The sequence below is a fragment of the Periophthalmus magnuspinnatus genome, chromosome 5 (genome assembly GCF_009829125.3).
Source record: "Periophthalmus magnuspinnatus isolate fPerMag1 chromosome 5, fPerMag1.2.pri, whole genome shotgun sequence".
Taxonomy (NCBI): domain Eukaryota; kingdom Metazoa; phylum Chordata; class Actinopteri; order Gobiiformes; family Gobiidae; genus Periophthalmus; species Periophthalmus magnuspinnatus.
The window spans coordinates 10,621,743-10,643,217 of record NC_047130.1 but is presented as its reverse complement, the minus strand read 5'-3'; the positions used below and the strand labels follow the sequence as shown (position 1 = coordinate 10,643,217).

The window sequence follows — 21,475 nt, the reverse complement described above, 5'->3', positions numbered from 1 at the left end:
CATCCCTTTTGTCTATTTTAACAAACAGATGCATTCTTTCTCAGATGGACACCAAAAGGGCCTTTAAGAAGACAGCAGTTAAACATAAAATAGACCACAACGACTGGTGAGTTCAGAGAAGTACTTTCCCTGATCTAGTATCAGTCTATTTCAGATGAGGGCTAGGGTTGGGGTTAGGTGACCCTGTGAATGGTCAAAAGAAGGCTGCAAGTCAAAGACACTGCAGTGATGGTAAGATGAGGTAGATTTCCTAAAGACAAGTGCGACTGGGACTCTGTAGTGTTGACGATGGTAGTGCACCCATTGAATCTTGAGTTGTTTTTTTTTTTTAAGTGGACGCTTAAGACAACATGTTTGACCAGTACCTCAGGGTTTAAAGTTCTCCATTGCAGTGACAGATTTCCATTAATTGACAGAAATGTTTCCCCAATTTCTCCGATCAGTAATGTGTTCTTAAAAAATTATATTATTTCTGCCCCGGCCTGACAGACTTTGTCATTAGAGTGTGCACTCTGGATGCTCACTGAAACAGATTCAAATTATCTGACTATGACTATTGTGATGCCTGGGTGTTGTCTTTGAGGTGCCATATTTTATTCTACTCTTTTATTGTTTATTGTGCTGGATACTCCCAGTCTGGCCTTTGTGCAAGAATACGGTTCTGCAACCTACTACTTTTACTTCTCTAAAATTCTCCTTGTGCTACCTTTTCCTGACCCTTAGCCCTCTTCTATTCCCAAAGCCATAGACAATTTGACTACAGCCACTACCCCATTGGTAACTTTGGATAAATATTATTTTCTCTCTACTCACCTCCATTCCTACCATCTAAGCTTTCTGTGTTTTTTGTTGTATGGTCTAACTCCGTGTGATTGTGGCTTTCTCTAAATAAGTTGTTGCTGCAAAACAAATTCTGTTGCTGCAAAACTGCACTGTTTATACCTAGCATTCCTCCACCTGCTTACATTAGAGTTATGTCTGAATCTGAGGTTGAAGTGAAAATGTAAACAGTTGAAATAGCTTTATAGATTAATATTTTGAGTACATTTAATGTTTTTAATTTTCAAGTTGTTTTAGTTATAGCCTGATCACTGTGGATCTATGAGGTGTCTTTGAACAGTTGCTGGGAGCAGAGCCACAAGATGTTTTTTTTTTTTTTCCATTTAAGTCAAAAGGTAACAGAGGGCAGTACTGCATCCATATGCTATGCTTAAGATTTTACAATAAACAACAAACTGTTTGTGTTTGTCTATTGGACTCATGTATGAGTAGTGGGAGTGAGGGTTATAAAGTCTCCAGATTACAGCGGATAATCTGGTTTTCTTAGTCTAGATGTTTATGATTAAGCATTTTATTATTATGGGTTTGTTTTTGGATGATTTAGGACTTCATGTTATGTTTTTCATGTTTTATTTTTGTTGTTTGACATTGCTTTTCTTTTCACTTATTGTTTCACACTGTGTAGCCTGGTGTGAAAAGGGTTATAAAATATCCACATTTAGCAAAGTGCTTTACTGTTACCCTTTTATCTCGATGTACTAGTGCTAAAGTTAAATAATACCAGTACCAATACCAAATATCAGTAAGTTGCACACACATAGAACGTAATAGAGCACATTGTTGTTCGGACTCAAGGACAGGACTGTGTGCTCCTGTGGCCGTGCCGTTGCATGGGAGCTCCTGAAGATAACGCTGTGCTGACCTGAAGATTCTCCTTCACACACACACATGCACACACACACACACTGATACACACACACTGATACACACAATAAAAACTGTAAACACACACTCCTCAGGACTCTCCCTCTGTCCTTTTCTGCCCGTAGCTACACTGTTCACTTGCCTATCTGCACTGTAGTTTTACCTATTTAAGTCTCAATAAAACCACCTGACTTTAGATTTCAGATTCATGATTCTCTTTGATCCTCACACCAGACACGAACATCCTTACAGGGTCAAAATTTTTCTTCTAGTTGAATTCGCCCATATTACCTTTAGCAGTACTGTATTGCAAGTGTTTGAAAATTTACCTTGATAAAGCCAGTATAAAAGCCAGTATAAAATATTTGGTGTGTCCTATTGAGGAGCTAAGCATGAATAGAAGTCTAGTGTCTAGTGACCCATCCTAACCTGTTAGAAAATGAATGTGCATATTTGAAATATTAACTGTACTAATCCACCATTTTATTTATTTATTATTATTATTATTATTATTATTATTTATTTATTATTATTATTTTTTTTTTTTTACAATTTCTGTGTTTATTTTTAAGTGATATAACATGTTGTGCAAGTTACAGAACAACACTACTTTTCTCAAACTTGCTCCAGACCAAACTTGTTCCAACCATTCACTCCCCTCGGCCAATCACATGGCTCCATAGCCGGGGGGAGGTGCGCTCGTCCAATCAAATCCCGCGCTGAGCCGTTCGACCCGCCCCCGGTGTGAGCTGGTTTGAACGGGGCTGCGGTGGTGAAAACTCAGCTCCCGGGTCCGGATCCCTCCCTCTCTGCCTCTGTCCGCCTGTCAGGCTGCTGCTGCTCTCTCCCTGCACGCTGCACACCTCCACGAAACAACCATGTCCGACAAACTGCAATACAAAGTTGGTAAGTGCGCTTTTTGTACAGTTTTCCACATGCTAGCTGCAGCTAAAGGGGCTAAAATCATTCAAATAGAGCTTTACGTGGGGTTACAGCTAATTTAAATATGACTACTGCAATCATAACTCTTATTTGAACAAATCCTCTACTTATTTAGTCGTCAGTTTCTCGCTAATGCTCTATAGTATGCTATTAAATTCCGTATTTTCCTGCTTTGATTCAACTACTCGGAGGTAACGCGTCTTCCTTGTTACAAATCGGGCAACGCATTTCTTGAAAAATGGCGTTTAAATTTTAACTTTTATAACTGCTTTTCTGCAAAGTTTGACTCACGTTGTCAATGAATCGACATGTAACAGCCAGCCACACACCCGCTGCAAGCATGGGCTGGAGCCATCCAAAATCCACCCTCGACTTATCTGGGGGTTGTAGTTTTTAACCAAGGTGAAGCCCATAGGCGTTAGTGTGTTGTGTGCTGTTTGAAAACTACATTCCCCATGAGTCATAGCGTCTCTTGCCGCTCACGCGTGAGTGACAGGAGCAGATAAAGCCGTGCTAGTAATCGACACTGTAGTAGTAAAATACACGTGGTGGAAGTAACTTGTGGTTAAAATGGTGGATTATATTGTTAAATTATGACTTCAAAATGTGAAATAATTTTACCTTTTATTGTAGCGTTAACTAATTTAGGTCTAGCAGTTCTTCGGGATTCATTCTTGAATGCCTAGTTAAAATTGGGCTGAAGGACAGGTTAGAATTGGCTTGTTCTCTTTTATGGTTAATATTTCTGTAATTACTGGCCTTATCCGCATGAAACAAAAACTGGCACAACGTTCAACATCTTTTTTTTTTCTCTGTCAGCATTTTCAAAATGTCTTCAGGAAGACATTATGTCAAATTTGTTGAATCAAAAATATAATGATAAAGTTCAGCATTTTGTTATCTTAAAAGCCACAGCATGCAACTTTTTAGACATAAAATACACTGAAATAAAGTTGCTTTTCCCCCCATTTTGTTATTATATAAATAATAAACAGAATCATTGTACTGTCAAATTAGAAAAAGCATGCGTCCTTACTGCTTGCATCTCCTTAAACCTGACTTTCGTGTTTCCCCGGAAATGTTGCTCCTTTGTCAAATAATATTCCACAGTATGACCTAAAACGTATATCTCCATGGAGAAAATATGATTTTTAACTTTCTTTTTCAATGGAATCATGCAAATAATGAGCCACGGCCAGAAAGTTACATCCTATACCTTTTTAAGCTCCGATAGATGCCATAAAGCGTATTTGCCGGACTATACGTTGCTCCGGAGTATAAGTCACACCAGCGAAAAAATGCATAATTATGCAGAAAAAAACATATATAAGCCCCACTGGACTATAAGTCGCATTTTTGGGGAAATTTATTTTACAAAATCTGCGACCAAGCACAGACATTTTATCTTTAAAGCCAAGTTATAATAATAACAATAAAACAGAAAACAACACGCTGAATAGCAATTCAGCACGCTAACATAACACATAGACAACAAACTCTGATATCTTTACGTAAGATATTAATAGTTAATCACATACATTACGCTAACGTTACATATGCCGGCTTGTCTGCAAACACGAGAGACGCAAGAGTTCTTTTCACTGATGTTTATTGTGATCTTACTACTTCATCACAGTTCACACCGTAGAACCAGCAAACACATAAATTATAACATGAGCTCTGGCTCATATTACTTGTACACACAAATTGCATATCAAGTACATGAAGCATAGACTGCAAAATGAATACATGTCTGGTATGTTTGATGTAAGATATTAACAGTTAATCAGATAACTAAAGCATAAAATACAAGCCAAAAGGTTTACTCTCGATCTCACTCCAAATCACTAAATCCATTGAATTTTTCATCCTCGGTGTCACTTCTGAACAACTCCGCCTGCTCTGGAAATAGATGAAGCACCACTCCGGAGGAGGCTGCCATACTGGTAAACAAGCCTAGAGTGCCCTTGCGCAGTTGTCACTGTGACAGTAACGAATATGTGAAATTATATATTTTAATAATTTCACATATAAATCACACCTCCAGCCAAACTATGTAAAAAGTCGGACTTATAGTCCGGAAAATATGCCCTCTACACTAGGATAATGACTTGCTTTGTTTATTCAGTAAATATTATACATACTCTGCACAACTAACACAGATAAATGGAATGGAAATAGATGGAACAGTATCAATATTTTTAGGGTCCAGACCAAAAGATTGAAGTCTTTCATGGACTTTGAGAGCGGCCATATTTAGACTGAAATGTTAGGTCAAGAAGATTGACTTGAGTCCTTGTTCTGTTAATCATAATCACGGATATTGGACCCTGTAGTATTGGGGCTTAGTGTGTAAGCTGAATGATCATTTGACTTGTCACAGTTAACAAACCACATCCTTTACTCTGCAAACATGAAAAAACAATGTGGTTTAAAACTATACAAACATGTTCTGAAATGCATGGGACTCTTATATTGGTTTATCAGTTCGTATTTCAGTCTTCAGTCCCTCAAATGTTAATGTTCAGCTGTGACTCATATTTTTAAAACATAAATTGCAAATCTAGTCATGATGCTGATCAGTAAAATTGCTGCTAGAGCATTGTTCAAAATCTTTCGGCCCTACCAGTATGTATTTTTTTATTATGGAAGTGTTCAGTGTATCCCTGTTGTTGGTGCAGCCCAAAGATCAGGTAAATAAAATTACTTAAAACAGTACACCCCCAAAGGCTGTTATAGTCCATGTAACTAATGCACAAGATGAACGGGATAAGAGTGTCTGTTTTGGATCAAGATATATTATGTTTGTACTAAAAAAATATTCTTCCTCACCTTAGGAACGTCTGCTCATTTGGGGCCCCTATTCTAGGCAGACCTGCTTTTATCAGAGAGTTGACGCCCTGCAGTCAGTATTTTAAACTTTTATGGTCAGATCCAGCAGCTCAGTCCTGGCCTACACATTTCGCCCCAATTTTCGTCCTGCTGATCAGTTCCTCGGCCAGCGGTGCTAAACAACCGAATTTACGTGGTCAAAAGACTGCCCTTACGTTTCCTTTTTTTTCATAATTTTTCTTTATTTTGCGTAACATACCAAAAGCGATTACCACGTAACTAATTTGTTTCTCAATTTACTGCGTCTACATCCCCTTGCGTCAACCCCAGCACACAGTTTTTTGGAAAAAGACCAATACTCAAAAGCGACAACCAGCAGAGTAAGAAATCTATACTTACCTGGTTCTGCCGTGTGTCGCCTGTATCGGCCTCTTTTCTCCTGAATGTCGTGACGCCAAAATTTATGTGGGTGCTCTCTCTCGAAAAAAGCCGAGTCCAAAAATAAGGTTCCACAGGTTTATTGAAGTGTTGAGTATGAACAAAAATTACTTTAGCTTACAAATCAGGTGTCTCAGTCGTTAGGCCCAATTGAGAAGACCCAGACCAGTTCAGTGAGAAACAAGTGGCTCTGAATCTAAAGATGCCCAACAAAGCCCCAGATTCGGGTGTGGCTGTCATTTTTATTGGATCTACTCGAATTGAGGCTCCACTCCTTCCTCGGACCGTCCACCCACCTGAAGCAATTTGGTGCACTCTAACTCCGGACCTGACTCTGACCATAGAAGGGAATGCGACGGGATCTGAGCTCAATCTGAGATCTGGTTCCTCTCACAAGGGTCACCTTGACATTCACTTACAAAATATTTCACAACATCCTTTGCACAAAGTCCATCTTCTGGGAAGCAGGATGAAGTTAGCTTCCAGGAATTTCAAAACACCCACAAAAGCAACTTGTTTAGCATTTGGCATGTATTTTAAGTCTTCTGGATGGTTGGTTTGTATATGAAGGTGATGTTTATATTTTCATTTGGAGGGACATGGGTCATGAGTTTACTTTAGTGTACTAGGGCAGCTTTGTCCTGACCATGGAAAAAAGTGTATAAGAATGTAACTAAATGTTATCAAAAGCCCTTTGCTCCCTCAATTTGTTTATATACAAAGTTAATTTTTTGAAATGACCAACTGAAATCCACATATGACTTTTAACTGATCATAGGGATGATAAAAATGAACAGAGAAAACAGAGTTGTGTGAAAGGTATACAAAAACATATCAGTCATTTTTTTAAGAGCCCATATTACACCATTTTTCTCATGTCATAATGTAGTTTTCTCATCAAAAACATACCTGCAGCACAGCAGTTGTGTTTTGCTTCATTCATACATTTAACACACAAACCTTGCATATTTTGGCTGAGTTCTTCTTTCAAACAGAAAACGCTCTGTTCCACCGCGTGATGTCATGTGGTAATACAGGAAGTGCTCCACTGTTTTTAAACTCCATACACTTTCAGTAGAATCACTTGGATAATTTCAGCCCTGGAATTGCCAATCTCTTCTGATCTAAAGGTAAAAGGAGCTCTTAACTTGTCATGAAGCAGAAGTTTTCATCACAACGTGGAACAGAGCATTGTAAGCTTTGAAGATGTAGACAGATTAATAATAAAGGGTTACTCCAAACATTTGAAATGAAACAAAACACAACTTCAGGTATGTTTTAGAGGAGGTAACAACATTATGACATGTTTTAAAGCTCATTAGAGTCCATTTGGTGTGGTATACATTATATTAAAAGGTCATATATCTACTCAATACTTGAAGTTGTAAATTTGGCATGACCTCTCCCAAATAATTTTTTGGAGAGGTAATTTTTTTAATTTAATTTTTATTATTATTATTTTTTTTAATGGAGCTCCCAACTTAAAAATGGTATTGATTTGAAATTTAATAGCTGTATTTTCGGTCAATAAAATGTTAAGTTGGTAGTAATCAATGATAACCAGTGATCTTTTATGGAAGGTATTGAATATTCCTTCTCACGTTCGTCTGCTGTTTGCGGCATGTTCAAAGCCTCTAGAGTTAATCAACGGCTTGTAGTAGATAACTTGAGCCAAAGTCCATGGACACAGTTCTTCGCCTCTATAACAGAAATTATTTTATATCAAAGAATGAGCCACAATTGAAAGAAATGCATACTTGAGTTGAGTCATGGTGACACAGATTGCATATACAACATGATAATCCACTTCATGCATTGTTTGAGTTAGATTTTCAAACCCAGTGCTGTTATTTTTAGGGCAGGGCCCTTGATTGACTTATTGAAATAAATGGACTTTATGACTAAGCTATATGACAAAATGATTTGAACACATTTTCTTTGTAATATTTATTAATCACTTTTATATTTTTATATATATATATATATATATGAGAGAGAATATTTCTGGAGGTGGTGTCACCTGCATGATTTCATGGAAATAAAAAGTTATCCATTTCCTAGTTGAAATGGATGAGTTGTGGCAGATGTGGAATCGTAAATGTTGGTTGGTTGTCATTTTTTAAATGAACAATTAGTATTGACTCAACCTCCAGTAAAATTAAATTTATATCACAATCCTACTTGTTTAATTGGTACCTTTTTATGTATGTGGGATGAGAGGATTTGGCAGAGATTTAGTCAATAAAAAAAAAACAATATTTCATGTTTTGTTTTTTTTCAAAGCTCAAAGTGCCTCCCCATTTATATATTGCTGAAATAAAAGAAGCTCCTTTTCAAATAAAATTAAACACAAAAAACAGCAATTAATTGCTGTAATTGTCATGTTCTGTGATTTTTAATTGTCTTATTTACCCTCACCAAACTCTTAAGTTTTGTGCTCAGATTTCTTTCACAATACATATAACCAACTTTGATGCTGATAGCCACAATTTATAGCTTGATTAGCCATTTGTATGGTTTGTAGTTTTTGCTTCTTCTTGCCTCCATTTTTATTGGCAAAGTTCAGCCCGTAATGAAAGTTCAGAAGGTACTAGGGGCGCAGGGATTTAGTTTACAAGGATCCTCTATTTACCTTTTACACTGCATTTAACCATTGTTCAGACTCCTAATAACAAAGTATAGTGCTCCTTGAGGCGTTGCAGCCCTCCCTTGTGGAGGTGCTGTGTCATTAGGAGCATAGAGAGAGGGTGGAGGTCTGCACTGGGACTCTGTCTGAAGAGAGATCTCAGAGTGAAATCGACACCAACATATTTACTTTGATATTAACTGGAGAAAACAACTTTAGTCTCATAATGGGTCAATGAACATTCATTCTTGATTCAGGTACTGTACCTGATTTTTACTGTCTTAAAAACGTGAAAAACAAATATTTCATTTTAAAATTTACCTTATGCATTCTGGGCCTCCTAATTATTCATTCAGCTTACCAATGTACACTTCCTCATTGTCTCACAATAAAACCATTCTAATTAGATGCAGACAGCTCTGTGCTCTTATTTTAACCTCAAGAGCTTCTTATACAGTATGTTTGTTCTGGGGCATTTTTCTCAAATACAAGCAAAATCACGTACAGGCTCTTTTTTAATAAACTAGTTTTTCATTTATGAATTAAATCTTTCTTAAGGCTTTATAAAGGCTAATTGAGGTGTAGTCAGCGTCACTCATAGTTTAATAGTTTATTCCTCTCTGACCGCTCCTTCCTGTTCTACACAGCCGACATCAGCCTGGCTGAATGGGGGCGCAAGGCCATCGACATTGCAGAGAACGAGATGCCCGGCTTGATGAAGATGAGGGAGTTGTACGGAGAGTCCAAGCCCTTGAAGGGATCTCGTATCGCTGGCTGCCTTCACATGACCCTACAGACTGCTGTGCTTATCGAAACCCTCACTGCTCTGGGGGCTGAGGTATGGGGCAAGTGTAATTCAGAGATTCACCTGTCAGTAGGAATAAATGGTCAAAAATACTTTGTTTTTGGTCAAGCCTTTATAAACAGTTGATTGATGCACTGCAACAATCAAACAAATTAATCGACTAATCATGTTGTTTAGAATACAGAGCAACCAATGGCTGATTATGTAGGGACGATTTTTATTATATGTACTATTTTCCCCAAATTATGTAATTTAAGTTTGATCATTAAAGCAATTTCCCAGGAAATATGCACATAAAAGCACAGACCAAGACTAACAAAACACTAAACGAAGAGGATGGAGTGGACTGGATGAAGACCCGACCAACACCCCCTGGTTCCTTTGTCCTTCTGCTCTTATACCCCAAAATAAAGTCCCTCCCAGGCTATGATCCTATGTTCCTCTCCACTTAGAACTATAAAGGGCTGTCATATCCATCTGTTACTCTGTCTTGTCTTGTTGTGCACAGGGCTTGTGGAGTGCTTGCACCCATGAGGTGCTAGTATGCAGGTGTAAAGCTCGGTCTAATAAAGCTGCTGTTATAACCATAACTTCAGTATAATGTAATATGTTAATGAGCTGGTGTAATCCTTCATTTGTCCAGGAGTAGATCAATGTAGAGGTTTCATTGGTGGTCATCTGGACTGTTTTTGCGATCAACATTTCTGCTCCCACCCAAAAGCCAGTTTCATTTGATATAACCGTCTTGAAATTTGTTCAAACGTAAGTCTAACCCCCAAAGGGAGGCGTTTACTCACTAACATTATGGTTCGCACAACCCGATTTTCCATATCTATTGATTTTGCATGTTTGGATTTGGATTTTCTTCCATCCTATTGAAAAAATACAAAGGTGGACTTCAGGTACAAATTTCAACGTGGCAGAATACATAAATGAGTCAAGTGGTTGTGAGAATTATTACAGAGCTTTCTTATTCAACAGCAGCATCTTCTCTCATATGCAGACTGATCTGATCTGTGACTGAAAAGTTTAAACCTGAGCCACCTCCAACATCTCAATATGCGCCCATGCACAGAAGAGGATGAATAAATCTCTAAACTCACCATCAGTAGCACAACCATTCCAAGTCCTTTAGTCCATCTGTGGCCGAGCATAGAGCAGTGAGTGGGCTCAAGCAGCAGAGTTTATGCTAGTGAATCTGTGATCGCCCTAAAAGCTTTTATTTTCATTCTTGTATAAAGTTGGATTTATCCAGGCAGTTGTATTGTATAATGTCTGAGGTTCTTAAACTTTTACTGTGTTACAAACTCTTTGTGCAGAGCTTGGCCCTGTTCGAAAACCTTCAGGAAAACCTCACTGTATCGTGGGATGCTTCATATCTCCTTAGTGCTGGGTAGAAAGCTCCTATACTAAAGTAGCTATGAAAATAAACATGCAGGCTCCTTTTCCTAATTCCTTCCAAACTCAGTGGACTATTCGGACAGTCCTTGTCATGGCAGACCATGATGCACATCCAGTTTTGGCTTAAGGAGCTAGGAGCTTTGTGGCTGATTTGAAAAATTCAGAACGAGCCTGTTTATCCCTAGCTCCTCACACAGGATCTTATCTCTCTTCAGTTCAAGCAGGAACAGACCGGTCTCTGTGCACTCTGCTCTAGACGAACTCTAAATACACCATGTTTACTCCATGTTGACGTGTGGGGGAGTGGGCGTAGGGCAAAATTTAAATGGCCTATAACCACTCCTAAACCTATTTAACCAAGGCTTCTAGTCTGCAAATGTAGCTATTTACTTACAATACAGAGCGCCGTCTTAGGCGTGTTTAAAGATTAGATAACTGCTTGTTGACTCAAGACTCAGTGTTTACTTTTTAACTGGTAAAAACTGGTAAATTTGGGCAAATGTACAACTAAAATTCAAGGCAATTTTGAGCCCTGTACTTTTTTGTTGAGAGACTTTTTTTTTTAAATGGTTATGACTACTTGGACTACTAAAATGTAGTTGATATGATTATATATCTAAAATTTCACCAAAAATTACTTTATGGTTGGACACTGGCTGCGGATATAACATGTTGTTATATTGAAGTGCCCCTTGAGGTATTGCAGCCCCCCCTTGTGGAGGTGCTGTCATGAGCACAGAGAAGGTGGAGGTCTGCACTGGGACTCTGTCTGAAGAGAGATCCCAGTGAAATACACACCAACAAATGAATCCCCATAGAAGACCAATATAAGCTAATTTGACATAAGGAGTATTGAACTGTATTGCTATTTTGAATAATTGATTGACTTTATATTTAACAACCATTTCTGTGACAAAGATTGTACCACTACTTCATCAGAGTTTTGCCATCACAGTGAAGCTAACTACTAGCATGCCAATTACGCAATTCTGGATCCTCAGACAAAAAGTGCTATAATCAGATGCAGACAGCACACAGCAGACTTATTCTGACTTTAAAAGATCCTTATACAATATATCTGTACAGGGGGAAATTTAGCTAAAATAGACATGGAAATAAATTTAGTTTTTCTGTTCTCCCTGATATGGCTCAGACAATTTGAATGACAAAGTTTTGTAATATGGAAAATATATCTTCTGTGTTGATTTGCGCAGGTACAGTGGTCGAGCTGTAACATCTTCTCCACTCAGGACCACGCCGCAGCTGCCATTGCTAAATCTGGCGTCCCAGGTAATCTTAATCTATGTGGATTAATGCACTAGTTTTAATCTCCCTGGTAAAAGACATGACTCCCCTGTTTAACTTGTCACTTAGACTCAGAAAGTGGATCACATAAGTCTGGATCTAAAGTACCAATCATTTTAGATTAGTTGGTTGTTGCAGCCCTTGTGTAATGCCCATTGGTGAGATTGATTTTTGAGTCATTTTAATGATATAGAAAAATATGAAGTTTGACAATGTATGAAATTGTAATGTTATATTTGCCTTCTACAGTTTTTACTGTCCATTGTCCGCAAAATGACAGGACTCCCTATGACTGTACAGTTAGTCAAATTTTATCATCATGATTTCAATTGTTACTCTATTTAGTCAGAAAAATGTTCAAATCAATAATGATTTTCATTTTAATTTTTATTGTTTTAAAAACATGAAAGCCAGAACTAATTCATTTTAAACAGTTTGGTCCAAATTATTCACCACAATTAGTTTATAAGCAGACCAAAACAGAGTTTTGACATCACAGTAACGCTAACAAGTAGCGTGTTAACAGTGCACTTCTTGATTATCGGGCAATAAAATTATTCATAATTGGAGGCAGATCGTACACAGCAGACTTATTGTAAAAGCAGCTCTTGAGATCAAAATATCTGTACTGGGGCAAGATAATGTCTTGAGGTTGCTCTAGAAGTTATTATTTTTAGAAGTTGGTGGTAAGTGGTATTACTAGTAGCGGTAGATGGTGAATGGTGCTCCTTGAGGCGTTGCAGCCCCCCCTTGTGGAGGTGCTGTGTCATTAGGAGCATAGAGAGAAGGTGGAGGTCTGCACTGGGACTCTGTCTGAAGAGAGATCTCTGAGTGAAATCGACACCGACAGACATTCTAACCCTACATTTACATGTTTTTTTTTGCCTTGAGTTTCCTAAAGTCCACATGTTGTACAGTGTATGCGTGGAAAGGGGAAACGGATGAGGAGTACGTGTGGTGCATTGAGCAGACCATTTACTTCAGGGACGGACAACCCCTCAACATGATCCTGGACGACGGAGGAGACCTCACCAACTTGGTGCACACCAAGTACCCCCAACTACTTGCAGGTACTACTACTGCTAGAGGTGGAATGAGAATTTCCACAACACAAGACATGAGATTGGATCCATGAGAACGAGATGAAAGTAGAGATTTTGACATAATTTATTATAAATGGTGTAATGATGTTCAGTTTTATTTTATTGAATATTTTTGTTGTTGGTCTTTCTAACTAGCACTTACCTTTTTTGTCCAAGTCATCTGTAAACTCATGGAAAACAAATCTCACAAGATCAATTCCCCCATGTGTGCACAATACTATGGCAATTTACAGTCATGTTGTGAAATCTTGTGGCACGAGATCTTGTTCCATTCCTAACCATACCATTCCATACAGTATTACTATTACTCTATCGCCATCGCTGTTTCAAAAGACCATAGATTCTTAGTGCCTGGGTGTTAGGACAGTGCAGCCACAGAAGACATTATGCAAAAGCCTATTTGAGAGTTTACAAGCACACATTTGCACTTCTACCGGGTCTGCCACACTTACTAAAAACAAAATGTTAACGTTTATATGTGGACAAAATAAGTAGTGCATTTTCAACCTATTTTCACCATCAACATACTTAAAACAGACATCCATATTTTTAGCCAACTTATATTAACTTGTATTAACAGCATTCAAACACTAGATTGAGACATTGATCAAAAATATTCAAATCATTCAAAACTCCACTTTTAAACTCTTCTAAATGTGGGATTTTGGGAAATATCATTCTGTTTATATTTGTTAAATGGGGATGGAAAAATAATGAAAATGTCCGAATTATATTAAATTGCATGAATTGGTACAATTGGACCCAAGTCACAATAACACTGCTACTACATGAACATTTGTAACAGCTTGTTATGATTGAATAAAGTGCTCCTTGAGGCGTTGCAGCCCCCCCTTATGGAGGTGCTGTGTCATTAGGAGCATAGAGAGAAGGTGGAGGTCTGCACTGGGACTCTGTCTGAAGAGAGATCTCAGAGTGAAATCGACACCGACAGTGTGCTAAATCAAAATGTTGTATTTGCAATAGCTGGATATGGAAGACCATATGTCTGAAAGATTTTTGAGACGTTTTAATGGCGGTTTAGACCTCTACATGTTTAGATTTCATATCTTTTCTCTAATGTTGATGCTCTTAACAGGAATCCCATGCATTTCAGAACTGCTAAACTGAGTGTTTAAACTTATGAAGGCGCACTGTACTCAGTCTGAATTTTAAAAAAATATACCAATGGCTGCAAAAATATTAAATGTAAAACGATTATTTTCAAAACCACGGTATTAATGATATTGAGGAGATTCTGTGGTGATTTTATATTCAGGATTTATTCAGTGTAACACTATGATGTCTGCTATGGATCAGACCTGGATGATTGAGGGTCTACACAAACGACTAAGTTAAATCTGTCAACTGAACAAATCGTTGTAAGAGTGAACTCCTACGCTATAACACTATGACTTAATAGTTGAATGATATTTAATTTTTTTATTTTATATATGGATTTTCAAGATATTGGACTAAATATTGATTTTTTTATGGTTTGTGGTTTGTGAGGAATCCGTGGTGTGTCTGAGGAGACCACGACAGGAGTCCACAACCTGTACAAGATGATGAAGACTGGAGACCTGAAGATTCCGGCCATCAACGTCAATGACTCTGTTACTAAGGTAATGTTAAGAGTTAATTTTAAAACCATCCAGAGCGGCTTTTCAATACTGACTGCTTTTAATGTCTTATCAGGCTTATAAAAATATACAGTAAATGTTGAGTTGGGGTAGAACAGGACACTAAATGGACAGGTCTTTTTCAATTTGGAGTAGTCTGGGTCCATACTGGGACAGCATGTCTCACCGGCGAGTTTCCATCTGATACATGTGTTAATTAATATGCTCTGTCCCTTTTTAAAAATAAATACATTTACTTGAAAGTATTTAATTGTATTTGAGTAAGCGTACATTTAACTTAAAAAAAACTAAATCAAAATACCACTATTCAAGTAGACATGCAAAGTAGTGCTTCAAGAAATTAGCTTTTAATATAGTTAAGTGCTCGAGTACAACTTTTTTTTAAATTTAATCCTGCTATATAAAATTTCCAAATAATTAGATGTATTTTAAAACTCCAGCTCCTTACATAATTTCTTCTGCACCATTCTGTCTAATAAACTTCTTCTTCCTCTTACAATAACACATTGTGGAATTTGATATATCGCTGAAGCAAATATAGATGATAAACTGTAACACTGAAACTAATTTATGCCACTGACATAACCCAAGAGCAGATTTAAACTACAAAAACTATTCTAAATGTAAAATATTGTTAAAAAATTCTTGAGCTGCAATAAACGATAGAATGAAACACTTTAGTGTGCATTTGCAATGAGTCATAGAAGTTATTTATTCAACCTTTTATGACTTAAATCTTATTGTATTGCCAAAAAAAAAAAAAAAAATTCCCAGTAGTACAAAGAAAAAGTACTCACGATAAATATTGACCCCAAAAATATTGTTCCAGCTTTCATATATTGAAAAATAAGTTGATATAATAACTATCATGACAGCCCTATAGGTCGTATAATTAGTCCTGACTCTATCGTACCCATGTGATTTCAGAGTAAGTTTGATAACCTGTACGGCTGCCGTGAGTCCCTGATCGATGGTATCAAGCGGGCCACAGATGTGATGATTGCGGGGAAAGTGGCTGTGGTGGCTGGGTATGGAGACGTGGGCAAAGGTTGTGTGCAGGCCCTCAGGGGGTTCGGAGCCAGGGTCATCGTCACAGAGATCGACCCCATCAACGCTCTGCAGGCTGCCATGGAGGGTGAGACACTGTAACTGCTCCACCATTCCCTGACACAAGCTGACCCTACTGCGGGATAATCCCAGTAAATTTCATTAAGTCAACCATCTCATACATCTCATAGTTTTAATAATTCGACCCACTTGCATAAATAGGAACTAAAAATGTGTTTGTCTGTAGGTTATGAGGTGACCACGATGGATGAGGCCTGCAAAGAGGGAAACATTTTTGTCACCACCACCGGCTGTGAGGACATCATTCTGGGACAGTAAGTCACCTTTGGAGCGTTTAACCATGTTGTTCTCCTCTCATCAAAAACTCCCCTGGACTTGTTCTTTTACTTTATCCACATTTGTTTTCATTAGGCCATTAATCCAAAGTAGTCTTCTCTGAGTCCTCAAAAATGCTGTTCTGATTTTTACCTGTGACGCAACAATCTAGGCAAAATGCAGACTTGTCCTGTGCAGTCCATAAACCATCACTGGACTTGTTCTGCAGTCACAACGGCTGCATGGATCTGATAGCATAGCATTCACAGGGCCTAAGTGCTTCTTTTGTTTAATATCTCATTGTCCATCGCCATTGCTGACAGCAGGAGCTCCAACGCCTAAATTTACAAAGTGTTTTCCAAATATAGACATTATTTAAGTTAGAAAATATGAAATGCTTATCCCAAGGTGACTAAAAGCATGTTCTATAGACAATTGAAAACATAATTTGTTATTTATTTCTGCAGTCATTTTGAGCAAATGAAGGATGACTCCATCGTGTGCAACATCGGACACTTCGACTGCGAAATCGACGTGAGCTGGCTCAACAAGAACGCTGCCGAAAAGATCAACGTCAAGCCACAGGTGAAAAAGCATCTGCTCAAATGCATGATCAAGAAGAGTATGGACCAGTAGTGCTCCTTGAGGCGTTGCAGCCCCCCTTTGTGGTGGTGCTGTGTCATTAGGAGCATAGAGAGAAGGTGGAGGTCTGCACTGGGACTCTGTCTGAAGAGATCTCAGAGTGAAATCGACACCGACAAATAAATCCAAATCTTATGTTGATGATATAGTGAAGATGATGGTGTTGATATTTGAATGGCTACAAACTGCATAAATGTTGAGCTAGACGCAGTCTGATAACCGATATGTGCCCAGCTGTTTATGATTAATGACAAATACACGCAAAACATTTCAACATAGGTGTACGTATTAAGTAGTAAGTATTGATCTGCAGTAATGATTTTTTTTTACTGTTTTGCTCTTCTATTTCCATATTAACACCAAAAAGATACTCTTTAAAACTTTTCTGGTGGCGTGTACCACTTGTTCAACAGTTTGGCACTTTTGTGCACTTTTGATAAATGCTAGATGGGATAAGTTTAATGCCATATTGTGGAACATTCTAGGACATTGTGGCAAACCATCCAGTTACATTGTGCACCTTTTTGAAATATAACCTTCAATTTTTACTCATTTGGCTGTTCAAAAAGATATCTGATATATGGCTGTTTACACAAAAAACATGTAATGAATGATTTTATATCCCAGATAAATACATAGTTATTATTTTTACAAAAGGGAAGGGTAAATCAGATCTTTACTTCAACATAAAAAATTGTGGGCCTTGCTGTGGATTGGAAAGCTAAATTAATTGGTATCGTCTCAAAAAATCCATATTGAACCATCCTGACATGATACTGGTCATTCTTTCACTAAAGCAGTGTCTTTTCTCTCTCAGGTGGACCGTTACCGTCTGAAAAACGGCCGCCATGTCATCATTTTGGCTGAGGGTCGTCTGGTCAATCTGGGCTGTGCCATGGGCCACCCCTCCTTTGTCATGAGCAACTCTTTCACCAACCAGGTACACTTTAGAAATGAAGCCTAAACAAAAGGGGACTGAAATTGCACTTGTTGTGTATATGGTGGTTTTGAAGGGTTAAGTTTTTGCTTTTTATTTATTTTTTTTCCCTGCAGGTTCTGGCTCAGATTGAGTTGTGGACAAACACTGACAAATACCCTGTTGGAGTTTACTTCCTGCCAAAGAGGGTCAGTAGACACAACATGCTGCTCCACATTCTAAACATCTATATTTCACTTTTGTTCTTGTTCTACTACTTAATAATTCGAAATTAGCTTAAATTTATAGGCTTGAGGCAGGTAATTGATTCAGAATCAGAAAAGCATTGCCTAGTTTGTGGATTTTGTGTATTGGCAATGGCATTTGGTGTGGTAAAATGGAGTCAGAAAACTTTACTGGTCCCTTGAGTATATGCCATTTTCAGCTCACAGCCGTTCAGGGACCATTTTAAAATATATTAAAATAAGAGAAAAACCTTTTTAAGCAGCAACATTCTTATTGTGGAAGGAATAAAAACGGATAGTAGATAGACATAGTGATGTCTTTGGGTCAGGGGCATCTGGGTCAGTTATCTGGCTGGCCTTCCTGGTGTAACTTATATTGAATTTCAATATTTGATATTGTGACAGGCTTAGTTATATTGCTGAAGTAGATGTAGACAATAAATGATGATGGTAAGAGAAGAATTCACTCAAAGCCACTAATTCAATTCAAACTATTTTTCACAATGGTCAATATTGCATAAAATACACACACGTCGCAACATATACACATGCACATTTACACACTCGTGCTTCATACAGACTACATATGTATGCCAGTATATGTGTCCAGTATACAGTTATTGTATGCAAATAGAACACGTATAAGTGATACTGTGAAACATGGACACCCTGAGAAACTAAGCTTATGGAATAGGGTCCATCACCACTGTACAAGCCAAACAATTTGATGGCGTGGCAGATATTTTTTTGTTTTACTTTATTTCCTTTATTTTTTGCCATTTGAGTTTGATATGCTAACCACTCCTTTGGCTAAGATCTGTATCTCACGAACTTCAAAGAAAAATGGTTTCAGAGGGGAGTTAAAGACGCAGTTTTTGTTGGGAAAGATACATATTTTTGTTACAATGATGGCTCCTTAGTTCAGCACATTATCTTGAAATAATGGTCCAATCTGGATGTGACTTGTTTGTGTGGTTAAGGGTGGGAAATATTGACTCATTTTACTTTATTATGAGACATGCTGCCGATTGATTAAAAAGGGGCGTGAAAAAGCTCTCAAAACTATTGCGAATCTATGTATCTGACTGAAACTGCACTCACAAGACTACACCTGCTATTTATGCAGAAAAAAGTACAAGAACACGATGTGAATCATGAGTTTAAACTTGTATTTATACACCATATTAATCTGCTTAATCTTTTTACATATAAACACCAACAAATAAAAAAACCTTCATCTAATCCATTCCCTCACTAACTTCTCCTTTCTGCTGTTGTCCCATATAAATCCTTACCTAAATAAAATGATTTGTTGACTAATACAAATTTTGGTCCATCCACCGATTTAAACTAAACTAAGGTCCACAGCCCTAATTGCAGTGTTATCCATTTTGGCTATCCTGAAATACAGCAGGCTGCACAAGTAAAAGTGTGGTTTGGTTTAGTTCCTGACTGTTCTAACTTGCATTTTTTTTTTTTTCTTTCCTCAGCTGGACGAGCAGGTAGCAGCAGCTCATCTGGACAAACTGGGCGTGAAGCTCACCAAGCTGACGGACAAACAGGCCAAATACCTGGGACTGCCCAAAGAGGGACCCTTCAAACCGGACCACTACCGCTACTGAGCACCCCCTCCCCGGAAACTACTAGAAGTACCATCAACCAGAGGAGAGGGAGAGGAGAGAGACGTGAGGCAGGGCCAGAGGGACACTACAGGGACGGGGGAAGAGCAAAAATGTGCATTACGTTTATTTTAGTCAAATCAAGGTTGGACAAAATGTTATTGGTCATAGATTATATAATGATGCTTTTCGATGAGAAAAAATTTGAAAATAAACTGTCATAGTATTTGAATATTGAAATGTGTAGTCTATGTTACACAATGCATCTTTGATAAAATGCATCTTTGCCAAGAATGTTCCACAGGGTTTCACAGCATTATGGCATTAAACTACCAATGTTGCTTTATGTGGGGAAAAAAACGTACAATGGAAAAGCATGATTTTGACTGTGACCTCTCCACGGATCTGACTTGTAACTTGTCATGCCATTAAACCTAACCTGGTAAGCAGTTGGTGTAACCAGGACATGTAGATGACTCAGAATACACAAGGAAAAATCCACAGTGTGCCTTTAATTATGGCCAATCATTGCAAAGTTCTGGTATGTCAAATTTACTACTATGACTATTCTATTTAAGCTTGAGGCAAAAAATCAAGTTGTCATTCGAGCTCATTTTTCTGGCAGCCACAAAAATGCTAACCGCAATTTTGCTCAGGCTGGTGACATCTCATGACATACAAAAATATATTTGGAACATGAAAAGTTTTAAAGCGGTTATTTTCTGCTAAAATGCAAGACTTGGTTTCATAACTTTGTGTATCTAGTTCTAGCATGGTAAAAAAATCTAGACAATTTAAATTGTTACCTTTTCCAACTTGCTCTGGCCATTCACTTTGTCTCTCCACCCATCCCTCCCTCGTCTTTGATACATTTCATTCCCTGAGGATCTAAGTGAGCTTTTTCAGAAACTGATTGGCGTTGTTGCTTTTGGTTACACTGGTTTAACAAAAAGCACTTAAATTGAGATAACGAAAGCTGCTTCTCCAATGAATTTCAAAACGCCAAAGCTCAGTTTAAGGTGATTTTTAAAAAGTCTTATATTTTGTTTTTTTCTTTTATGTAATTATTTAATTTGACTTGAAGGGCCAAAATTGCGGTGCCCCTCCTTTAGAATCTTGAGCAAATCGGATACTGTTGCTGGGTGTGGACGCTAGGGGGCGGTGTTGAGTTAGTTTCAAACGGTTACAGTGGGGTTCAGAGATCAACTGTTGATGTAGCTTGATGAAGTGTGGAATAAAAGTGTTGACTCTAACTGTGTACTTTGTTTTGTACATAAAATGAATCATACTGTCTTGGGATCCATGGGAAAGGATTGACTGGGTTATAATACTGTGTTACATCATGGGTCATTTACAGATGTTTTTAACCAGTATTTACTATTGTTTGCATGAATGTAGACCAAGTAATGAGAATCAACCCTTTCAAACATGTTATTGAAGTGCTACAAAATACATGTACATTGTAAAATGTAATTAAAAATATAAATTATGTTTTATCAGAGCAGAAAAATATTAGAAATAAGTGTAAGCTGTTCTTTTTTTGTTTTGTTTTTATTGAACTTCCTGTTTCCCATGTCAAATTTGTTTTAATGTCTTAAAATATACATATAATCAGTCAATTCAATTTACAAAGAAATTGAATTGAACCTTTAAGAATAAAAACCTTTCAGTCATATGCACAGCTAAACAGAACCTGAGCCTGGATTTAAAAAGGAAGATTGTTCCAGGTTTTAGCTGCATAAAACTGAAATGCTGATTCTCCAAGTTTTAGTCTTGACCCTGAGGACTTCAGGGAACAGCCTCCTGCTGGTGCCCAGAGTGTGAGATTGTTCACATGACACTAACACGTGGGAGATATACTTTGGTGCTAGCCC

The 21,475-nt window shown here is 37.8% G+C and overlaps 1 protein-coding gene and 4 non-coding genes across 5 annotated transcripts; all 5 read left to right on the top strand.

Annotated features, from left to right (window-relative positions):
• Positions 1 to 2,439: 2,439 nt before the first annotated feature.
• ahcy (adenosylhomocysteinase) lies at positions 2,440 to 20,858 on the top strand. Its single transcript, XM_033966209.2, has 11 exons — positions 2,440 to 2,610; positions 9,190 to 9,380; positions 11,963 to 12,038; positions 12,971 to 13,123; positions 14,666 to 14,778; positions 15,724 to 15,931; positions 16,091 to 16,178; positions 16,647 to 16,764; positions 17,639 to 17,761; positions 17,875 to 17,946; positions 19,473 to 20,858. The coding sequence occupies exons 1-11, from the start codon at positions 2,583 to 2,585 to the stop codon at positions 19,602 to 19,604; spliced, it is 1,302 nt and encodes a 433-aa protein (XP_033822100.1). The 5' UTR covers positions 2,440 to 2,582; the 3' UTR covers positions 19,605 to 20,858.
• LOC117371724 (small nucleolar RNA SNORA17) lies at positions 8,597 to 8,726 on the top strand. Its single transcript, XR_004541475.1, has one exon. It is a non-coding gene; the product is annotated as a small nucleolar RNA SNORA17 (small nucleolar RNA).
• Positions 12,775 to 12,904, top strand: LOC117371726 (small nucleolar RNA SNORA17). Its single transcript, XR_004541477.1, has one exon. It is a non-coding gene; the product is annotated as a small nucleolar RNA SNORA17 (small nucleolar RNA).
• Positions 13,980 to 14,109, top strand: LOC117371725 (small nucleolar RNA SNORA17). Its single transcript, XR_004541476.1, has one exon. It is a non-coding gene; the product is annotated as a small nucleolar RNA SNORA17 (small nucleolar RNA).
• LOC117371723 (small nucleolar RNA SNORA17) lies at positions 16,814 to 16,941 on the top strand. Its single transcript, XR_004541474.1, has one exon. It is a non-coding gene; the product is annotated as a small nucleolar RNA SNORA17 (small nucleolar RNA).
• Positions 20,859 to 21,475: the final 617 nt, after the last annotated feature.

Excerpts from the sequence above, each read along its gene's own strand:
- ahcy (XM_033966209.2), top strand. The coding sequence starts at position 2,583 with ATGTCCGACAAACTGCAATACAAAGTTG. Across the intron at positions 16,765-17,638 it reads AGATCAACGTCAAGCCACAG|GTGGACCGTTACCGTCTGAA; the intron begins GTGAAAAAGCAT and ends TTTCTCTCTCAG. Across the intron at positions 17,947-19,472 it reads TTTACTTCCTGCCAAAGAGG|CTGGACGAGCAGGTAGCAGC; the intron begins GTCAGTAGACAC and ends TTCTTTCCTCAG.